Below are 22,127 nucleotides of genomic sequence, written 5' to 3' on the forward strand. Positions count from 1 at the left end.
AAAGGCAGGTTGGATATTGGTCGGTAATTGTCCCAATCATTGATTCTGCCAGTTTTGTTTTTTAGAATTGGTATAATCATAGCTTGTTTTGCTCTGACAGGGACCAATCGTTCTACTAGCGAATGGTTTATTATGATTGTTAATATCTGTTGGAATAAAGTTGGAATTTAAGAGAAAGACCGTTAAAAGATTCTAATAGATTTAACAGCAGCATTCAACTTTATTCCAACTTTATTCCAACAGATATTAACAATCATAATAAACCATTCACTAGTAGAACAAATTTATTCCAACTTTATTACTTTATTGTTCAAACTCTGAGTCTTACATATTCTTTCCTTCATCATAGCTGTTCTTCAACTTAAGAGAAAGACCGTCAAAAGATTCTAATAGATTTAACAGCAGCATTCAACACAGTTGACCATATCCAACCATGTCACCAACTGAGAGAAATAGGAATAGGCGGAAATGTTAATAAATGATTTTCTTCCTTCCTAAAAGATGGGACATTCCAAGTCAAACTAGGTAATAAAATTTCAGACACCTTCCCAATCGATATAGGCATCCCCCAAGGTTCAGCACTCTCGGCCACTCTATTCAACATCTACGTGCTGCCTATTTGTGCACTACTAGCAAATCTAGGAATCAACTTCTTCCTATATGCAGACAACATGCAATTCTACATCCCTTTCGACAAAACATTTGAAAAAAACTACAGCATCTGTCAACATACATGAAGACCATACATCTCTAACTCTAAACCCCCAAAAAACCAAAATTGTTTGGCTAATGAGAGAGAACAATATAATCAAACAGCCAACCCTAAACCTAGGAATGACCAGTATTACTCCATCAGATCTCTTCTACAATTCAACAAGGGTCCGGATCTTTCAGTACTACTCAGCCCGTGTGTCAACCATGAGGCAAGGGTTCTCTCCACTCTGCTCCGCTTTATTTGAAAAGCAGATTAGATTCTCGCTTCAATTCCTGGCCGACTAAAGATATGGCATGCTGATACAATTAAATTTTTCGACTCTGCAGAAGAGGCGCAGAAATTTTTGGATTCAGCTATCCGCTGCCACGTTACATTCCCGCATGGTGGTCTCTTAATATGACTGCCTATGGAGTTTCAACCTTACCACCTAAGACTACTGCTTCAGGATCTGAGGCAGACGTTTTCATGATTCCTCAACTACTACGCAGGAATTGCAGTGGATTGTGATGAACGGTTCATGGCTACACTCTGGGTGAGACTGAAATCCAAATTTTCTCTTTTAGTTTAAAAAAAACGTTTTCTTCAGTTGGGATAAGACACAATATACCTTTCTATGACACAGTCTCATTGGACGTTAATATGTTGGAGGGTAGACAGTCCCTTGGTAAAATATATTTGCTTTCTGAGACAGATTTATAATTTTTTTTTCTCTTTGCTTTATTCTTTACAGCACTTGGGGCGTGGCACCCGCCTGCATCATTAACGTGATCTCTACCCCCGTTTTATGGGGAATTTTGCTGCCTTGTATGACTATGGGGTGGATTGGAGGGGGAGGGAGGGAGAAGGGTTGGGATAGTTGGAGGGGGTCGTATATTTGTGTTGTTTTGTGCATGTATGCAGAGACTGTCATGGTGGTATAAGATATTCTTATGGCGAAAATTAGGCAATGTTGTGGCCCAAATTGGATATCTAATTGAAGGGGGAAAATCAACATTGTAGAACTATTAGCCAATCAATAAGAAAATAAGGGGTAACATTAACTTGGGAAACTATTCTTTTTTTCTTTCAATTGGCGGGGAATCAAACAGCCTTTGTTGGCGCCCGCAACAGGTTTATCAGTCCTTATAGCCTTTCCTCAATGGATAAGATGGGAGAGACAGTGAGGGTGATTTCATGGAACGTAAATGAGTTGGGGTCACCTATGAAGCAGCAAAAAGTCTTACACCAACTGAAAAAATGTAATCCTACCATAGTTTGCCTACAAGAAACCCACCTTTTGCAAGGGGAAAGCCAGAAATTGACGAGAGGTTGAGTGGGTTCTTGCCACTATACACCAGCTAATGGAAAGAAAGTAGGGTTAGCAATACTAATTCCCAAATTTGCTAATTTTCAGATCGCTAAAACTATTCAAGACACTGAGGGCAGATTTGTGATGGTAATAGGTTCATTGAACAGTAAAGAGATCACTATTGGGCTGATTCAGTAAAATTCGTGCGAGAGCTGGTGCTCCGAGGCGCGCGCAGGCTCTCCCGACGCGCGCCCAGGCCACTCTCCTGGGCACGTGATTCTGTATTTAAATGAGGGCCTGCGGTAATAAGGAGGCGCTAGGGACAATAGCGCGTCCCTAGCACCTCCTTATTGACAGAAGCGGCGGCTGTCAGTGGGTTTGACAGCCAATGCTTAATTTTACCGGCATCGGTTGTTGAACCCGCCGACAGCCACGGGTTCGGAAAACGGACGCCAGCACAATTGAGCGTCCATCTTCCGGGCCGCGGGCAGATTTTTAATTTTTTCTTTTTTTAGAATTTTAATTTTTTTTTATTTTTGGGGCCTCCGACTTAATATCGGAGAGTGTACAGAAAAGCAGTTTTTTTCTGCTTTTCTGTACACTGTCCTGGTGCTGGCCGAAATTAACTCCTGCCTTCGGGCAGGCACTGTTGTAAATGTGGACCCTTGAGCCAGAGCGAGAGGTGTTGACTGCTAAGGAAACCCCTCAGTGGGACTCGGCTCCGGGAAGTGGGGCGAAGGCAAGCATAGGACTTACAAGACCTGGTTCCGAAGAATCAAGTAGGATGGCCCTCAGAGGAGCAGATAGCCTATGAACGCGGAAGAGCCTCCGAGGAGCGGGTACTCTGAGCGTTCACCCAGCAAGATAGGAACCAACCTCTTGAAGAGACAGTGTAGTACAGGCTAAGGTCTGTGACAGGCAGCGAAGAGACGCAGTGACGGTCACAGGAACATGGAGACGCTGGAGGCACGAAGACACAGGAGACGCTGGAGGCACGGCACCGAAACACAGGGAACGCAGCCTAGGAGCAACAGAGGAAGTCTGTTGCAAAGACCAAGAAAGAAAGTAGTTGCAGGGTTTAAAACCCCTCCTGTTGTGATGTCTTAATCGGACATCATAATCCAGAGCCAACTTAGCTCTCCAGCTGAGGTCCCTTTGTGAGGTGCCTGCTGAGGTCCCTTTATGAGGCGGGACCTCCCGCCCATGCGCGGGTCAAGGGAGGCCCCGATGCCGGCTGGGAGAAAGACACTGCAGTCGCCGTGCGGCCCAGCGTGAGAAGGAGGCCGCCGTCGCATCGGCGGAACGTATAAGGTAGGAAGGGTTGGTGCCTGTTGCAGCCAGATGCAGACGCGTCCCTAACAGGCGTTAATTTCTGAAAGTAAAATGTGCGGCTTGGCTGCACATTTTACTTTTTGTATCGCACGGGACTATCTAATAGGCTCAACAACATGCATTTGCATGTTGCGGGCACTATTAGTTTTTGGGGGATTGGACACGCGTTTTCCTCGTGCTATTACCCCTTACTGTATAAGGGGTAATATTAGCACGTGGAAAATGCGCGTCTAGACGGGGGCTAACGGTGCACTCAGCCTGAGCGCACCATACTGAATCAGCCTGTATATGTAGTTTATATGCACCCAACACCTACTCACATAATTTCTTTACTTATGTCTTTTCTCAATTGGTATCTCAAGCTCGAGGATACCTAGTGGTCACTGGGGACTTCAATTTTACACATGACCCACAGATAGATAGGTCCCCTGCGGGATCTGCTTGCCCTAACTCAGAAAGCAAGGGGGTGGCCTTTCTCTGGGCAGAACATGCTCTCTTAGACTCTTGGCGTACCCTTCACCTGGAAGAGAGACTACACACATATCTCCCAAACCCATGCCTCTCTGTCACTAACTGACTACATTCTGATTCCACGAGATGGCTTCCCTTCCCTTGTTAATGCAACTATTGGTTGGGTGCATATAAACTACATATACAGGCCGATTCAGTATTGGTCCGTAGGTTATATCAGATCATGCGATTATTTGGATGGATGTGCAGTTTTCAGTCATGGAACCTGGCAAAAGATTTTGGAAATTTCCTGGTTTCCTTCGTAATGACCCCGAATTTAAAAGTTTCCTTCAAAAACGTTGGGAAGACTTTACTACCCATAATCAGTAACACACATCTAACCCTCAGTTATTTTGGGAAACCGGAAAGGCTGTTATAAGAGGGGAGGTCATATCTTTTGTTGCCTCATGTAGACACCGGTCTAACAATACTATTTTGCAATTAGAAGCTCAACTTGGGGCAGCCAAACAGAATCTCATATCTCAACCTTCGTCGGTCCATCATGCAACCTATTTTGCTATTCTATGAGATCTAAATTTTTTATTACAACAGAGAGCCCATAAATCACTACAGGTCTCTGAATATAATTTCTTTCGCTTTGGGAACAAAGCGGGTAAACACTTAGCCAATTTGGTCTGTTCGCACAGTGGGAAAACCTTTATACCTCGTATGAAAACATCACAAGGCCATACAGTAAACAGTAGAAAAGATATTTGTAAGGTTTTTCAACTCTTTTATGAAACCCTCTACACTGATAATGTCCAGGGGGGGGACTAACGAAGAGGAAGTTTTTTTTTCGACCATCTCCCTTTGCCTACCCTTTCAGAAACCCAGCTCTCTTTTCTTAATCAATCCTATCCCTAGAGGTTTTAAATGTAATATCCAATAGTAAATCTTGAAAAGCCCCAGGACCAGGCAGGTTTTCCTTTGGTTTTTATCCAATGTTTCATAGATATCCCGTCTCTGTCGGAAAGTGTACTATACAGGGAATTGCAATTTAAATTTTTAAGACAATTCTATATGTCCCCAGATAAAGCCTTCCGGGCAATGATGACAGTATCCCCAAATTGTGCTGTGCCCACAAACCTTAGACTCCTTTTACCATAGTTTTTGGTAAAAAAAAAAACAAAAAACAAAAAAAACTCCTAAAATCTCAATTGGCGAACCCACTAATGTCCTTCTAAAGACAAAGCTGTACATAAAAAGGCATTTCCATCTCATTTCAATACGACACATATCACCATGCTCCCTAAACCAGGAAAAGATCTCCTGTTTCCTGCAGGCCTATTTCCCTCCTCAACTGTGACTTAAAAATATTAGCCAAAGTATTAGCCGACAGATTGAGTATAATACTTCCCCATTTCATCTCAGAACAGGTTGGCTTTGTAAAAACAAAACAAAACTGACCTGCCTGCTCCCATATGGTTAAACTCATCACAGCATTTTCCTTCTGTATTCTTCATCAGACACCCATTTTGGCAATAGGATTCGATTCAGAAAAGGCCTTCGATAGGGTGTTCTGGCCATATCTTTTTTCAGTGCTCAAAAGATATGGGCTTGATGGAAATATCCTTACCTATTTATCTCTCCTATATTCCAATCCGATCTCTCACATTGTTGCTAATGGCCGCGCCGACCGGACCTAGACCCCGCCCCCCAGGCGGCGACATGGGACCTCATTGGACTGTTTAAAAGACTTGTAAGCACGCCTCTGGCGCCGGACAAAGGGGCCTGCCCCTTGTCGTGCCCCTTAGCGTGCCCCCTCCACCATCTCCCAGACTAAAGAGCACAAGAAGAATTCTCATCGACTGAACTCAAAAGTAAGAACCTTCGCTGCCTCTAGCCCACCAGCGATTTCGTCTAACTCGGCGCAATCTGCATCCTAAACCCTTCGGACACAGCAAGGCCGAAGGCAACAGGCCAGGAGTGAACCCACACGTGGCGACAGACCCTCCACAGCGCCCACCTTAGGACCCTCCGCCCTCCTGACGCCTCGCGCCAGACGTTTCAAGCCAAAGGAGCGCGCTTAGGGGCCGGCCCCCCTCTTTGGGAGCCCCTGCATTCCAATCAACAATTCCCCACCCTCTCAATTCTCCAGCATACAGACCCCCAGCTGTCACCCACTTCCAAGCTTCCCAGCAAACACTCACATTCAGCAATCATCCACTTCCCAGCTCTCCAGCTGACGGTCTCTCATTCAAAACTCATCCATAGCCCTCACAAAGAGAGAAGCATGACACAAGGCTACCCAATCCCCATACTACACTACAGTCTACGCTCCATTGAAAAAACACCTACGCAACCCAGAACTCGCCATAACAGGACCCTCATCCCAATCATGATATCCCCATTCACTCAACTTCTAGATCTTGCTCTTTTCTCATTGACACTCTTCAATGCACAATCGCTCACGAAGAAATCGCATATTCTCAATGATTATCTCCTGGACTCAAAGCCAGACATCTGCGCTATAACAGAAACCTGGCACAAACCTACAGATATAGCCTTGATAAATCAACTTCCTACACATATTTACTATTTCTTCTCACTACCCAGACAAAAAAAAAAGAGGCGGCGGCCTTCTAGCTGCCTAAAAAGAGCTGAGGCTAACCCTACAGCCAGCCAAGTCTACATCTAAACTAGCATTAGGCCTTTTCAGATCTAACCAGCTACAAATCCTCCTTATATACGCTCCACCCGGACTTCTGGACACAGATGCCTCTCCTATTGTGGAAACCATAGCGAAGTATGTAAATTTGGATTCCCCAGCCATGATCCTAGGGGATTTCAACCTCCACGTGGATTCAACCCCACTCTCCACCAATTGCGAGGCATTTCTCACTTCACTCATGGCCATGGGCTTCAAACAAATTATCAACAAACCCACCCATAAAGATGGCCACACCCTTGATCTTGTTTTTATAAACGCTGGCCTCACGCACTCCTCCTCTCCCAAATGTGTCCCTGTCCCCTGGTCTGACCACTCACTGATCACCGGATAATTACTAGTTTGAGCCTCACTTCTTACAAGGTCTTTGACACACTTCCTCCTGAACAATGGACACTGGCATCTCCAGGTTAAAGCATATGCTCTAACCCGTTAAATTATTCGTATCACGTTATATTTATTCTACCTGCCTTTATCTTCCTTCCAGCTTGTCTTCAAGCCTCCAAGTTTTTTCCATTCCTTGTTGATTGTAACTTTGACTTATTCCTTTTTCCTTTGTTATCTATTATTAACCAGAATTGTTATCTTAGTTTACCCTTGTTAAAATGTAAACCGATCCGATATGGTTATCTACTATGAAGGTCGGTATAAAAAACTGTTAAATAAATAAAATAAATAAATCTACACCACCCTCACGATGAAAGAGAGTCCTCCTTCTCACCCTATCCAATCTACACACCACTACAGGAGACCCTGCACACCTGATGTCCTCAGCAAACACCTAGCCAAAGAACTTCTCAACCTAGAGGTCTCAGACCCTAATTCGGCTATACTCTCATGGAACAGCATCACAGAATCGGTGGCTAACAAATTATGCCCATTGTCGACCAAAAAAATCAGTCCAGCCCTGAACAGAAAACAGCCGTGGTTCTCTAATGAGCTTCGAAAACTTAAGCAAAACCTTAGACAGAAAGAAAACAAATGGTGCAAGGTCCCCTGCCCCAGCACATTAGCCACCTACAAAGCCACCCTCCACATCTACAGGAACTCAACTCTACGAACTAAAAGAGACTTCTATGCTCACAGAATTCATGACCACTTATTCAACGCCAAGGCCCTATTCTCCTACGTATCGGATCTCACAAAATCCACCAACCCAACCATCCCGAATGACCAAGCACAAGCGAAGGCCAACGTACTCGCAACCTTTTTCCAGAGCAAAATCTCCAACTTCTTAACACTCTTACCCCCCAGCTCTACCTCATCTCATATTTCCCTCTCCTCCTTTTCCAATACGGGAGCTTTATCTGCATCATTAAAACCTACATCCACCCTGGAGATTGAATCCGGACGACCAAATCCCTTCTAAGCTACTCCTAACGATGCCAGACATCATCTCAAAGCCTCTGGCTGATATTATAAATTGCTCTTTATCACAACATAGGGATAACAGGAACAGCCCTCAAAAGGTTTGATTCTTTTCTCAGTAATAGAGGCTACAAAGTCAAAATCAACAACAAACAGTCCCCATGCATCAATTCATCACTGGGAGTACCTCAGGGCTCTTCACTGTCCCCCACTTTCTTCAATATTTATCTCCTTCCCCTCTGCTATCTACTAACTAACTTAAAACTAAAACACTATCTCTACGCCAATGACGTAGAAATTCTGCTCCCTATAACAGATTCCCTTGCGAAAATACTTGAGTTCTGGGACAGCTGCCTCCAAGCTATCAACCGCCTCCTCACCAGCCTAAACCTGGTACTCAACTCTGCCAAGACAGAACTCTTCCTTATTTTGCCTGACTACAGCAATACCCAACAGTGGTCTCACCCAAACACCCTGGTCTCTCAAGCAAGAGATCTTGGAGTAATAATGGACAACCATCTGAATTTAAAGAAGTTCATCAATAACACAATGAAGGACTGCTTCTTCAAACTACAGATGTTAAAAAGACTTAAACCTCTTCTGCACTTTCAAGACTTCAGAACCGTCCTCCAGGCCATTATATTCTCCAAGATAGACTATTGCAACTCTATTCTGATAGGGTTCCCCGCCTCCTCAACCAAACCGCTTCAGATGCTCCAAAACGCGGCTGCTAGAATCCTAATACCAACAGAAGAGATCACATCACGCCCATCCTCAGAAACCTGCACTGGCTTCCTATAAGCTTTAGAATCATACACAAGTCCCTCACCATCATTCATAAATGTATTCACAACCAGGTCCCCATAGACCTTCAATTCCCACTCACTCTACACTCCTCTTCAAGACCTATAAGAGAAGCTTACAAAGGATCTCTACACGCCCCTCCAACTAAATCCATCCATCATTCAACCACTAGAGAATGGGCCTTCTCGACAGCGGGACCAGCCATCTGGAATGCTATTCCCCCTGATCTTAGGCAGGAACCCTGCCTGCTGACGTTCAGGAAAAAACTAAAGACTTGGCTGTTCCAACAAGCCTTCCCCTAAGTCAGGCCGGTCTGAACTATGTCATAATTCTTACACCTCTAGCCCGTTGGGCCTTAACGCCGCCCTAGTGATTTCAACAATGTAAAACTAAAACCAATCCAGCTGACTAGACAATGCCGTCTAGTCAGCTCACTCCATGGTTCAGACATTGTATATGAGCTGTATATGATTGGTTTTATTTATCGAGTGTCTATTTTTATTTTATTTTAGATTTATATTCCACTTTTCGTGCCTCTGGCTTCTTCTTCTCCCTAGTTCCATTACCCTTGTTTTATTGTAACTTTTTACCTTTTTTCCTCTGTTAATGTTAGTTATAACCCCTTGTTCCTTGTAAACTGACCTGATATGATCTGTATCATGAATGTCAGTATAAAAAAGCACTAAATCTGTATCACTGATCTGTATCATGAATGTCTGTATAAAAAAGCACTAAATAAATAATAAAATAAATAAATCAGCAAATGTAAAAATTGGTTATGGTTATGGTGTCATATATATATATCTGTTGGAAAGTGTACTATACAGGGAATTGCAATTTAAATTTTTAAGACAATTCTATATGTCCCTAGATAAAACCTTCCAGGCAATGATGACAGTATCCCCGCATTGTGCCCACAAACCTTACTCTTTTTACCATAGTTTTTGGTCTATCCGAAGATCCAGAATTTCTGGAAGATGATTATTTGTAAATGTAGCTAAATTCTTAACATTACATTGTCAGGTGATCCAATGCTTTGGCTCTTTGGGATTATACCCCATACTTCAACAGGGGTGGACTCGCACATTTTAAAATTCTTGAGAAAGCTAGTATAGTGTGGAAAAACGTTACATTGTGCAATTGGGTTGCCAGTTCTACACCGCAGCTAGACCACTGCTTTCGTATGCTAATAAAACTGTACACCTTGGAGTTTCTGAATGAAAAGTTTTCCTCACGCAAACGCTTTCTTGAAATGCAGTGCATGTGGAATACTTTCAACTGTTATTTACGGCCTAAGACAGCTTAGTTGTGAACTTTCTCTATTCTTCCCATCTGGGCTTCCACCAGTGACCCTTTCAATCCAAAGATAAAAGATTGGAATTGTTAGATACCGCCTAGAGGGTCCAATAACCTCCACTCAGAATGGTTATCATTTTTTCATTGTATTTTTATTTAGCCAGTTGATTAGATCTTTCTAATACTTGGATGTCTAATCTCATCAGTCAATGTGTAATGTTCACTGCATGCTGTGTTATATCATGCTAAATGATACCATATATAATTTACCATCACAAAATATTGTGTTAGTGTCATGTATTGGGAGGGTGGGAGGTATATTAGATTGTAAACTGGAGGTTTAGAGCAGACCAACCTAACCTAATAATAAGCGTGACTCGTTTAAATGCTTTATTGCTTTGTATAAGCTTGTGCATTTATTGCATATCTCATGTTCTTAGTTCATGGTGCAATGGCTGTTATTGTTGCTGTTTTTGTTCAGATGTATATTGAAAAATTAATAAACATAAGTTACAAAAAAAAAAAAAGCTTTGAGAAAATTGCTTCATCGTGGGCTATTGTTGATGACATTATTCATATGTAGACTTTTTATCCTGCTGCCCTTGGACAACAGCTTTAAAGGTTAGCAGCTTTGCTTGCCTGTAATAGATTTTCACTGAAAGCAATTTACCAGTCACATAAACCCACCCACCACTCTTTCAGAGTTGTTCTCTCCCTATTCATAGCTAAATGAAAGGATATTGAAAATTGTAGGGCTACTGAAGCACAGTATCTACCACTCATGGTCAATGAAAGACTTTTGCTTATTCCAGAAAGGTATAAAAATATTCCTTCTGTTTGGCAGTAAGTACAGTCACATAACCTAGTTATATGACTGGTGAACCACTGTCTTCAGAAAATGCCAGTTACAGAAAAGCAAGTTTGCTAAAACAAACATGAAACAAAAGACTGCTGAAGTTTCCATTAGAATAATGGCATCTCTATCAAACAAAATAAGTTCCTCATGTAAATTTCAGCATATATACTGCATTTTCTTTTGATGTTTAATAATTAGCATTTTTTTGATACTCTGCTTGTATCTCAGCTCATCAAGACAAAGCCAAGAATGTTAGACTTCAATGTACTTTGCCCTGGAACAAGATTCCTTCTTTATAAATAAAAGGCTTGTGTTGGTCACATTGTCATGTCTGTGGCCACCAGATGGCACCCTGAACAATGAAATGTGCACTGTGCAAAGACAACAAGCTCTGTCGTAAAGCCCTGCTTCTCAGACACTTATACACACATGCTCGTTTCTTAATTTGTTAATACATGAAAATAATATTTATCTTTCTTTGGTTTTGAAAATTTCCATCAATGTGATTATTTAGGCTGTGGTAACTGGGGCTGGCCATGGTTGAGGAAACAGCCAGTAAGATAAAGGAGGCAGATACCAGATGTTTCCTTATAAACAATTTATTTATAGAGATAACGCAAAAAGGAAAAACAAACTACTCACCTCATAGGGCTGGTAACATCCAATCAAATGTAAGTGGGCTTGGCATAAGTTGACTTCCTTCCTGGCTTCTTCCTCAACTTTTCTAGGCCTTGAGTTCTTATGCTCTGGCACAGGGGTTCTCCCTTCACCCAGGATTCCCTGTGGGTCTGGCTCTTAAGGAGAACCAGGGGAGATAGTTGTGCCTGGTCCCTTAAGGTAGACTGAAGGAGTTTCTTGTAGACTCCCTCACATATTGGTCTCTGCATGAAGAACAGCTTTGAAGACTAAGAGCTGATGCAATAAAAAGCACGGTAAGCGGGTGCTGAAAAGTCAGCACCCGCTTTCTTAATGAGCGCATGGCGCCTGCAAGGGGGGCACCAGGCAATATGCAAAATAGGGGGTTGCGCTAGCAAGGAGGCGCTAGGGTCACTTGCGTGACCTTAGCGCCTCCTTGGTAATGCGACCCTGCTGAGGCTGCCGGTTATGAAAACCGATGCCGGTAAACTCGTCGGTTTGCTGAGGTAAAAAAAAAAAAGTACAGAAAAGCAGAAAAAGCTTTTTACATGCACTCAGCTATTAACGCCTGCTCTAGGCAGCTTGTTAATATCTGAGAGCTAAATGTGCGTCTGAGACACACTTTTTTTTTTAATGCGGAGTAAATGAGTAATAGCCTCATTCACATGCATTTGCATGTGATGAGCGCTATTGCATTCACTCCGTGTTGGACACACGTTAAATAGGCGCTGATCCCCCTATAGCATTAGGGGTGGATTAGCGCCTATTTAACCCGCGTCTGTGTGCGGGTTATACAGTGCGCTCAGCTGAGCGCACTGTATAACCCGCACACAGACGCGGGTCCCGTATTGCATCGGCCCCTAAGGCACACAGACCCTATTGCATCGGCCCCTAAGGCAGATGCAATACGGCCGATGCAATACGGCCCCTTAGGGGCTGTATTGCATCGGCCCCTAAGGCAGAAACATTTGTTTGAATCTGGGGTTAAGAAGGTTTCTCCAGTAGGACTACATTTCCCAGGTTCTCTAGCAGCTAGTGTGGGAAAAAGTGGTGCAAAAAAGGGGCTGAGTCATAGGAAGGCTCCCACAGCCGACCAACAGGCTGCTAATTCCCATAAAATGAACTAAAAGGGAACATCAGGGATAGAGGAAAGGAGGATGTGTGTACTAACCATGGGGAGCAATGCTGAGGAAGAAAAGAATCAGAGTCAGATGGCATTCTAGCTTTTAAGCTAAGTCTATTGTCCAGAAAACAGCAGGGCTCTGAGAGGAACTTATGGAAGTGGAGTAGAAGCATTACTGGGCTTTGTGTGGATTTTACATTCATGTCATTGATTGCTGCAAAAGTTTGGGGATTGCAGGAAAGCACTTTTGTTTTTCTTTTCATTTGTATTTAGCATTTGCCAGTCTGGGTACTGAAAAGTAAAAAACAAAAACCAAAAAATGAGCAGCTTTATTGGACTGATTGCTGTAGAGATATGGGGTCTGTATGACAAGTTTTTTTTATTTTTGCATTACCCTGTTTTGTCATGGTGCAAGTGAAAAAGAAAAAAACCCCAACAACAAACAGCCCCATCAGGTAACCTTTTGCAGCAGATATATTGAGGTTGTATGAAGGGACAGCTTGAAGAGGGAAAAGTCCAGGATCAACTTAGTTAGATGACAGAAAACCCTAATCAAATTTATAGCCAATTTCAAAGAGAGGAGATCTGCTTCACTTTAAGTTTAAAGTTGATGCCTAGAACTTAGTTTGGAAAGAGTCAAGCTCCCTATTAAGGGCAGCAGGAAGGCTGAGCAATGCATTACACGCAGACATACTAGGTTGAAGTTACCTTTATCTGCCCTGGTGTAGTTTGCATGGGTATTAGTTAATTTGAGGGTGGGTGCCTCTCACATTTGGTTTGCGAATGTATTCATTTCAAACCCTAACCTTTAGAACTAGGCTTATCTCATTTTGTTTGGAGACTTTTGCAAAACTCTGGTATTGCAAAAAACTCGGCATTTAATTTTAAAAATGTATTTTGTCATTGATTATCTGTAACCTGTGCTTAAAATCATATAATTAGAACCCTAGCTGTAAGCGTTGCCCTAGTCAATCCTCTGGAAACTCTGGCCTGGAATCTTCTCAATCTATCAGGCCGATTCAGTAAAGTCCACGGGAGAGCGGGCATTCGCCTGCTCTCCCAGCGCACGCACAGGCCACTCTCCTGTGCGCGCGATTATGTATTTAAATGAGGCCTGGCGGTAAAAGCGGGCAAAAGGAGGCGCTAGGGACACTAGCGCGTTCCTAGCGCCTCCTTTTGGACCGGAGTGGCGGCTGTCAGCGGGTTTGACAGCGGATGCTCAATTTTGCCGGTGTCTGTTCTCGAGCCCGCTGACAGCCACAGGCTCGGAAACCAGACGCCGGCGAAATTGAGCGTCCAGTTTTTGACCCGACAGCCACTGGCCGACTTCAAATTTTTTTTTTTTACTTTTGGAAAGTTTCGGGACCTCCGACTTAATATCGCCATGATATTAAGTCGGAGGGTGCACAGAAAAGCAGTTTTTACTGCTTTTCTGTGCACTTTCCCAGTTCCCAAAGAAATTTGCCCCTACCTTTGGGTAGGGGCTAATTTCTGAAAGTAAAATGTGCGGCTTGGCTGCACATTTTACTTTCTGTATTGCGCGGGAATACCTAATAGGGCCATCAACATGCATTTGCATGTTGTGGGCGCTATTATGTTTGGCGGATTGGATGCGCGTTTTCGGCCCCTTACTGAATAAGGGGTAAGGGAAAACACGCGTCCAGTGGCGGGTTAACAGTGCGCTCTGTCGGAGCGCACTGTACTGTATTGACCTGTATGTAAACAAACCTAGAGGTAGCATTACTGTGATTTGTACCTCTCTCTATGCCTGGGACTGGTTGGAAAGCAGATGTTGAGCTGCCTGAAACAGTTAAGATACATGCTTCAAACTGGTGCCACGATATGGTTAAGGGTTTAGTAGCCAATGAATAAAAAAGGAATTCAGGAACTGAATTGTGGCTTTCTGAGTCATTATTGGGAGCTAGGTTGGTGCAGGGGTTTGGAAACTTCAGTGAGAGATGACTAAAATACTGACAGTGTAGTTTATAGAGAGATTCCTTGTTTCTATATGCTTGCTGTTAATTACTTAACAAAATGAAACAAGATTTGTTCGATTTTAAAATTGATAGCTGTTGTAGATCAGACAACCGGAGCAATGCTGGGTACAATCTATAATGTTTTCAATTTTTCTCCCAGGTTCGTAAATGTAACACCTACAAAGATAAATTAGAAAATACAAAACACCTTATAGGGTTTATGAAAACTGTCAAAAGGGAAAATCTTTAGATGGACAGCCATGTTAGTCTGGTGTAGCAAAAATGACAAGAGGCGAGTGGCACCTTATAGATTAACCAATTTATTGAGGCATGAGCTTTCAAGGACAGAGTCCACTTTGTCACGCATCTGACAAAGTGGACCCTGTCTTCAAAAACTCATGCCTCAATAAATTGGTTAATCTATAAGGTGCCACTCACCTCTTGTAATTTTTGTCAAGAGGGAATTTTACTTGTTCCTTCTCAAAGGAGGATTTAATAAGTATGGAAAACAGATCACCACTTCTGTGGCCAACCAATAGTTAACTGGGTGGCTTCTGTCCATAGAAATTGAAAGGGGCAGTGATCAGAATGGAGCTGTAAAGTTAGAGATCCTATTACCTGCTAGTAGTAAAAAGAAGAAAACCTTAGAGAAGTGTAATGAATCTACTGGTAATATTACAGTACTTTGCTTGACTTAACTCTATGGTTTATCATTTTTGTTTTTACAGATAAATGATGGTGACAAAAATCACCACTGTTTTTCTTTCAAATGTGGTCTTCCTGCTGATGCTTGGATTGGACCTGGCTTCTAGTCATATTCCAAGGACAGCAGATAGAGTGGCAGAAACTGATATTCAGCATCTCCTCCATGGGATCATGGAACAGCTGGGCATTGCCAAGCCCCGGGTAGAATACCCTGCACACCAGGCTATGAATCTTGTGGGCCCACAAAGCATTCAAGGTAGAGAAGCTGTTTCCCTTGATGTTCTTGGTTGTTTCCTTGCATTAGCAAATGGCCACCACTATGACTTTTTATGTCTACTTGTGAAGTCATTTTTTCACTGCCGATGAAATGTCTTTCTGCTGACAGCACTCCTAGCTTCATTTACATAAGTCTTTAAAATTCCCAGTGCTTTGCTCAGTGAGGTCTTTATGATAATTTATTCAGTTTGCTGGTCTTGAATTTTTTTATTTTTTTCTTTGATCCCTTGCTCTATTCCTTTTCTCTCCCTCCTTCCCTTCCCCTCTGCCCTTCCATTTTTGAAAGTCAAAATTTGACACTGAAACAATTATTGATAATTTCCTTTTATATGAAAGCCAAGTTTGTGATGATGCAGATTTGTATAAAATTTTTCAATAATGCTTAATTTTTCTTTCTGTAAATTGGAGAAAAGGATGTATTTATTTGTGTAGTCTCTTTTCAGCTGTTTTTATGGGGAACAGTATAGTCTGACCCATGGATTTGGGAGCACTCACAGAGTGCCCTCTGTATGACTCATTATTATTGCAGGTGTTGTACATGTGCATTTTTCTTGTGAAAGAAATTTTACATAGCATCTATTTCCTAGGAATAGATATGCACAATCTCTTTTTTTTATAGAACTGTGTATATGTATATATCTATATGTATATCTATCTACATCTATCTATATATATTCATTTTCTCTATCCTTTCTTTCATTTTATAAATCCAGCTAAAAAGTTTGATTACTGTTACTTCTCCATGGCTAACTACACATAAAGAGCAGGTATAATATACTTTACGGACTCTCCTATACCATACAGAATTATTTGACTTAGGTATGGCACAAACACTGAAACTGATTGGGTGAGGTGAAAAGCACCATTACCAGGGTTGGTACAAGAGCATTAGGCACCCTAGCTGAACTTTCAGCCTTGTATCCCTTCACCCTCCATGTCACACTCACATTTAATTTTCAAAAATTATATTGTGCATTTACATGAAAAAGAGAATATCACTGGATATTTCAAAATAGCACATAATTAAAAGGAAGCTTTCAAAGTATAGTCTTTGCAGGTAAAATGATCACTTATTGTAACATGTTTATTATATTTACATGTACTGTTTATGGTGCCAACCAAAAATTTACTGACAATTCTACATAAAACACACCCAGAACCTAAGTAACAAACCTGCCATACCAAAACAATACTATAACTCCCCGAACTCCCACAACATCAACCCTACCTATAACAAAGACAGCATGGAAAATATTACAATAGGCCCTAGGACACCAATACACTGGGGAAAAAAGACCAAATGAAGTGCTACATATCCCTACTCAAAAATGACATTACCAGCAGAATGCTGCAACTCAGTCACACAGAACAAAAATAGACTTTTCCCAAATAGAATAAGTGACCACAAATTTTAAATAGACACATGCAAAAAAATCCTGAAATAGAAACCCCAAGAAGCCATGCTCCCCGTCACTATTTCCTCCAACTCAATCCCTCTCTCCCCTCCTGAGTCTTCACAGTTCCAAGTTCCTGCTTAGACCCACAAACCAATCCATGAGTCCCCATTCTCCTGAATTCCCACTCTCTTCTCTTCCCCCTAAAATGAGTCTGTAGACTCCCCCTCCCAACCCTGTTCCTAAGTCTCCACTACAACACTTCTACATGACCCAAATCCTATGTCCACTGGCATTCTCTTTACAATCTAAGTCTCCGCTTATCTAACTTCAAAGATGCTTTTTCTGCCAGTGCTTGCTTCCTAGGTCTCTCACTTCCCTCTCCCCTACTCAGCCCAACCATCTGTTATTTCTAACCCAGTTGCTCCTTCTGCCACCAGTACATCTCCTACCCCTCTCACATGGTTCACATCCATGCGGAAGAGAGACTGGAAGGATGAGTGGCAGGCGGAGCGGGTTTAGAAATCTAGTTGGACCGCTGCTAATATTGGGATCCCAAGAATTTGTTGATCATGGCAGTGCTGCTTTCTTGTCTGTTCCTCTTCCGCGAACATCCAGGACCAGCGCTTCAATTAAGTTTCCTAGGTCACCGGGAGTGGCAAAATTGCCAGTATGAGCTGCTGGCAGAGCCCATCCTACCGATGGCTGGAGAAGAGAGGGAAGAGACCCAGTGGAGCTGCAGGAGAAGTCCATCCCACTGGTGACCAAAGACAAGAGAGAGAGGACCAATGGGCCACTAGTAGTTCCCAAACCACTAGTGGCCGAAGAAGAAAGGGAGAAGCCTAGCATAAGAGAGCATGTGTGTGTGAATATGTTAATTTTATTTGTGGTGTTTGATATTTTGTTTTATCTTATTTATGTTTTATCTGTGTTGAATGATTGTATCAGAAGAAGCAGAATATAAATCTTTATAAATAAATGAGAGAGAAGGAGTGCGTTTATAAGCGTGTGTAAGTGTGTGTGTGAGTGTGAGTATATGAGAATGAACATGTGTGTGTTAGTGAATGTATATGAGGGAGAGGAGAGAGGTTTTGTGGCCCTCCTGCTTTTCCCCCCACCCCACCCCCCCATTAATCCACAATAATGTTAGGCTGACTGGATATCAAAAGTTCTCAGGTAACGAGAGCAGTTTTTTAAAAAATGTAATCCTTATTTGTTTTAATTATTTGGTGATATTTGATGTCGACTGTTTTGAAATATTTTATTGTTGTTTGGGAATATTTTTTTAGATTTCTATATACATTTAAAATTATTTTTAATTATTATGGTTTTACTATTATGATTTATATTTCTTGGGGTTCATATTCAGCTGTTGTGCAACTCGGCTAGTTAGATAAAACTATTTGTTTCAAAATACTAACATTACTACATAAAGCTATGTTTCTGGATGATCACCCATATACTGCTCTGGGTAAAGCCATGCTGACTTTGTTCCATTAAACCATGTTTTTCTATATGTTCTGTGATTTTGATGTTTAGAACACTTTCCACTATTTTTCCTGGCACTGAAGTCAGGCTAACCGGTCTGTAGTTTCCCAGATCGCCCCTGGAGCCCTTTTTAAATATTGGGGTTACATTTGCTGTCCTCCAGTCTTCAGGTACAATGGATGATTTTAATGATAGGTTACAAATTTTTACTAATAGGTCTGAAATTTCATTTTTTTCATTATCACTATTACAGGAACCCCAAAAATATTTTTTATATCTTTTATTTATGTATTTATCAAAATATTTAAACAATCCAAAAACACTTATCACACCTTAAAATGTACATAAACAGTTTTTTTTTGTTTTGTTTTTTTTACAAAATTTAGATTCAATGTCCAATTACAAACAAATTGAACAATCACTGTAGATTAATATTCAGATTTCACATAATCTTCTTTTCACAACATTGAAGTAACATTAGTTTCCAAATGGATTTCCTATCCACTCTCTTCCATCCCCAAACTTTTAAACTATGCAAGAACTTTCCAAATCATTAAAGTAGCGGAGTCATCTAAATAATACAAGGACTTTCCAAATCGTTAAAGTAACGGAGTCATTTAAATGCATCTTCTACCCCAACTGAGACACTTAAATGGATCTTAAGAGAAAATCCGTGCTGGGCATCACGGAGCCACAGCCAGGAGGAATCTTTGAGAGTCAGCTGTGGCAAACAAACTTCTGAGGATTTTTTTCCCTTGCACCATAGCCTACTTACCTGCTGAGAAGGAGAAACGTTCCTGATCTCAAGGCAGAGGAGCTCATGTTACATAGAGACAATGAATCTACTGCATCAAATTGGAGGTAATGGGAGATGGAGAGCCCTATTGGAGTTTAGTGACAGGAGCACTGGCATTGGCCCCTCCCAATCTCATAACTTGCAATAGTTAGGCAGGGGTCTCAGTAAGATCCTTTTAAGTGTCTCTGGGATAGAAGATCCATTTAAATGACTCCGTTACTTTAACGATTTGGAAAGTTCTTGCATCAGTTTAAAAGTTTGGGGTTGAAAGAGAGTGGATAGGAAATCCATTTGGAAAGTTATGTTACTTCAATGTTGTGAATAGAAGATTATGTGAAATCTGAATATTAATCTACAGTGATTGTTCCATTTGTTTGTAACTGGACATTGAATCTAAATTTTGTAAAAAAAACAAAACAAAACTGTTTATGTACATTTTAAGGTGTGATAAGTATTTTTAGATTGTTAAATATTTTGATAAATACATAAGTAAAAGATATAACAAATATTTTTGGGGTTCCTGCAATAGTGATAATATACTTATATTGGGTGGGGACCGGTTTTTAAAAATGTCTATTTTGAATTTGTGTATATTTAAAACAATATTCAAGGAAAACAGAAAAAAGGCCTAAATAAACCCATATTATGCAACACAGTCAACTGGAATTGTCTTATTCTGAAGAAAACCTTTCAATTGAATTGGATCAAAAAATACATTATAAACCCCTTTTACTTTTAAGACAGGGAAATTTTAATACTAAATTCCACCCAGGTCAATCACACTTGCTTTTTCAGAAGAAATACCTTCCTTCTCTGCTGAGTTTCCTTAACATCAGGAAATATAGCCTAAAAATGACCTATCTTTAAAGTGTAAAAATAACTCCATTGTCACTGCTTATCTGATTGCTGCACAGATGTTACTAAGGGGTAGATCTTAAAAGCCCTGCGCGCTTAAATCCTCCTGGATTTAGTGTGCAGGGCACTCGCGAGCCAGCGCGCGCTTAAGTCCTGGGGCTTCGTAAAAGGGGCGGGAGGGGGCGTGTACGGGGCGTGTCGGCCAGCCAGGGGTGTGTCCGGGGGCGTGTCTGGGGTCAGGGGGCAGTCCGAGGTGGGTCCAGGAGTGTGGTGACGGTTCGGGGGCGGTCCTGAGTCCCCCGGCACTGCCTCAAGCAGGCGTAACTTGTACAGCAAAGGTGGGGGGGGGATTTAGGTAGGGCTGGGGGGTGGGTTAAATAGGGGAAGGGAGGGGAAGGTGGGGGGACGCGGAAGGAAAGTTCCCTCCGAGGCCGCTTCGATTTCGGAGCGGCCTCGGAGGGAACGGAGGCAGGCTGCACGGCTTGGCGCGCGCAGGCTGCCGATTTTGCACAGCCTTACGTGCGCCGACCCCGGATTTTATAAGATACGCGCGTATCTTATAAAAGACGTGGTGAGACGAGACTCGACGTTGTTGAAAGACGTGGTGAGACGAGACTCGTCCTATTTGAAGGATTCTACTTGACAGAGAAAGTGTGTCTTGATTCTTGTTTAAACTCTTGCACTTGCACTACAGCTCCTGATGAAGCAGCTACCGCTGCGAAACTTCGGCCGTATGTTGAGCTTGATTTAAAATATTTTGACATCAGCAGTGCTTATTGAATATAAGACTAAAGGTTAACATAAAAGGTATAACGAATACACAATTGAGAAAACCAATAGAAAATTCAAGAAAAATAGAAAAAGACAAAGAAAAAAGATTTGAAAAAAGATCTAATTTTGCCGCAAATGATTAGAAGACCGGGCGGTTCTCGAGTTGAAATACAGAGCACACGCCGTCAGGCTTGATGATGCGGTTCAACTAAAATCAGAGTAAAATCACACACAATTGATAAATATTATTTCAAAATTTGGGAATTGGTGATTCAATACAAGTGACATTTCCTTTTTGGATACTGTGTGTTATTGTGGAAATTGTCTATTGTTCTTTTTGATACGTACATTAGCCATATCTAAACCAGAAGAAACAAGTCTAGGATCAGACAAATTATCTTAGTAAATGAAGGAATAACCACTTTCGAAACTTTCAAAGAATAAAGATGAAACATCCTCATTTCCATAGAGGGGTATTAAAGGGCATTTGGGAAAATTAAGAAATCTCAAATTCAGACTTGAATAATTCCTCATATTTTCAAGCCTCTGATGTAATAATTGATTATCTTTAATCAAGGCTACATTGCTTTCATGCAATGAGGAATACTTATCCTTAGTTTCATTAATTTTTACACCCTGTTCTCTAAAAAAAATTGTGGAAATTGCTCAACCCAATTAGATAACTTCCTAAACACTCCCCCAGGCCGATACAGTAAAATTTGCAGGAGAGCTGGCGCTCCGAGGTGCCTGGGCGCTCTGAGGCGCGCCCAGGCCACTCTCCTGGGCACGCGATCCAGTATGCAAATGAGGGTCCACGGTTAAAGGAGGTGCTAGGGACGCTAGCGTGTCCCTAGCGCCTCCTTTTTGACAGGAGTGGCGGCTGTCAGCGAGTTTGACAGCTGACGCTCAATTTTACCGGCATCGGTTCTCGAACCCGCTGACAACCACGGGTTCGGAAAACGGACGCCAGCATAATTGAGCGTTCGTCTTCCAACCCACAGGCCGCCGGCCGATTTAAGTTTTTTCTGCTTTTCTGAACACTTTCCTGGTGCAGGCAGAAATTAATGCCAGCCTTTGGGCAGGCGTTAATTTCTGAAAGTAAAATTTGCGGCTTGGCTGCACATTTCACTTTCTGTAGCGCACGGGAATACCTAATAGGGCCATCAACATGCATTTGCATGTTGCAGGCGCTATTAGTTTCGGGGGGTTGGCTGCGTGTTTTCGATGCGCTATTACCCCTTACTGTATAAGGGGTAAAACTAGTGCGTCG

The 22,127-nt window shown here is 42.0% G+C and overlaps 1 protein-coding gene across 1 annotated transcript in view; it reads left to right on the plus strand.

Annotated features, from left to right (window-relative positions):
- Positions 1–22,127, plus strand: part of SCG5 (secretogranin V) — a 195,037-nt gene that overhangs the window by 25,540 nt on the left and 147,370 nt on the right. Inside the window, exon 2 of the mRNA XM_029600202.1 lies at positions 15,301–15,533. Coding sequence (XP_029456062.1) covers positions 15,305–15,533 — 229 coding nt within the window. The 5' untranslated portion in view covers positions 15,301–15,304. The remainder of the gene's footprint in view (positions 1–15,300; positions 15,534–22,127) is intronic.

This window comes from Rhinatrema bivittatum, chromosome 4 (genome assembly GCF_901001135.1).
Source record: "Rhinatrema bivittatum chromosome 4, aRhiBiv1.1, whole genome shotgun sequence".
Lineage (NCBI taxonomy): Eukaryota > Metazoa > Chordata > Amphibia > Gymnophiona > Rhinatrematidae > Rhinatrema > Rhinatrema bivittatum.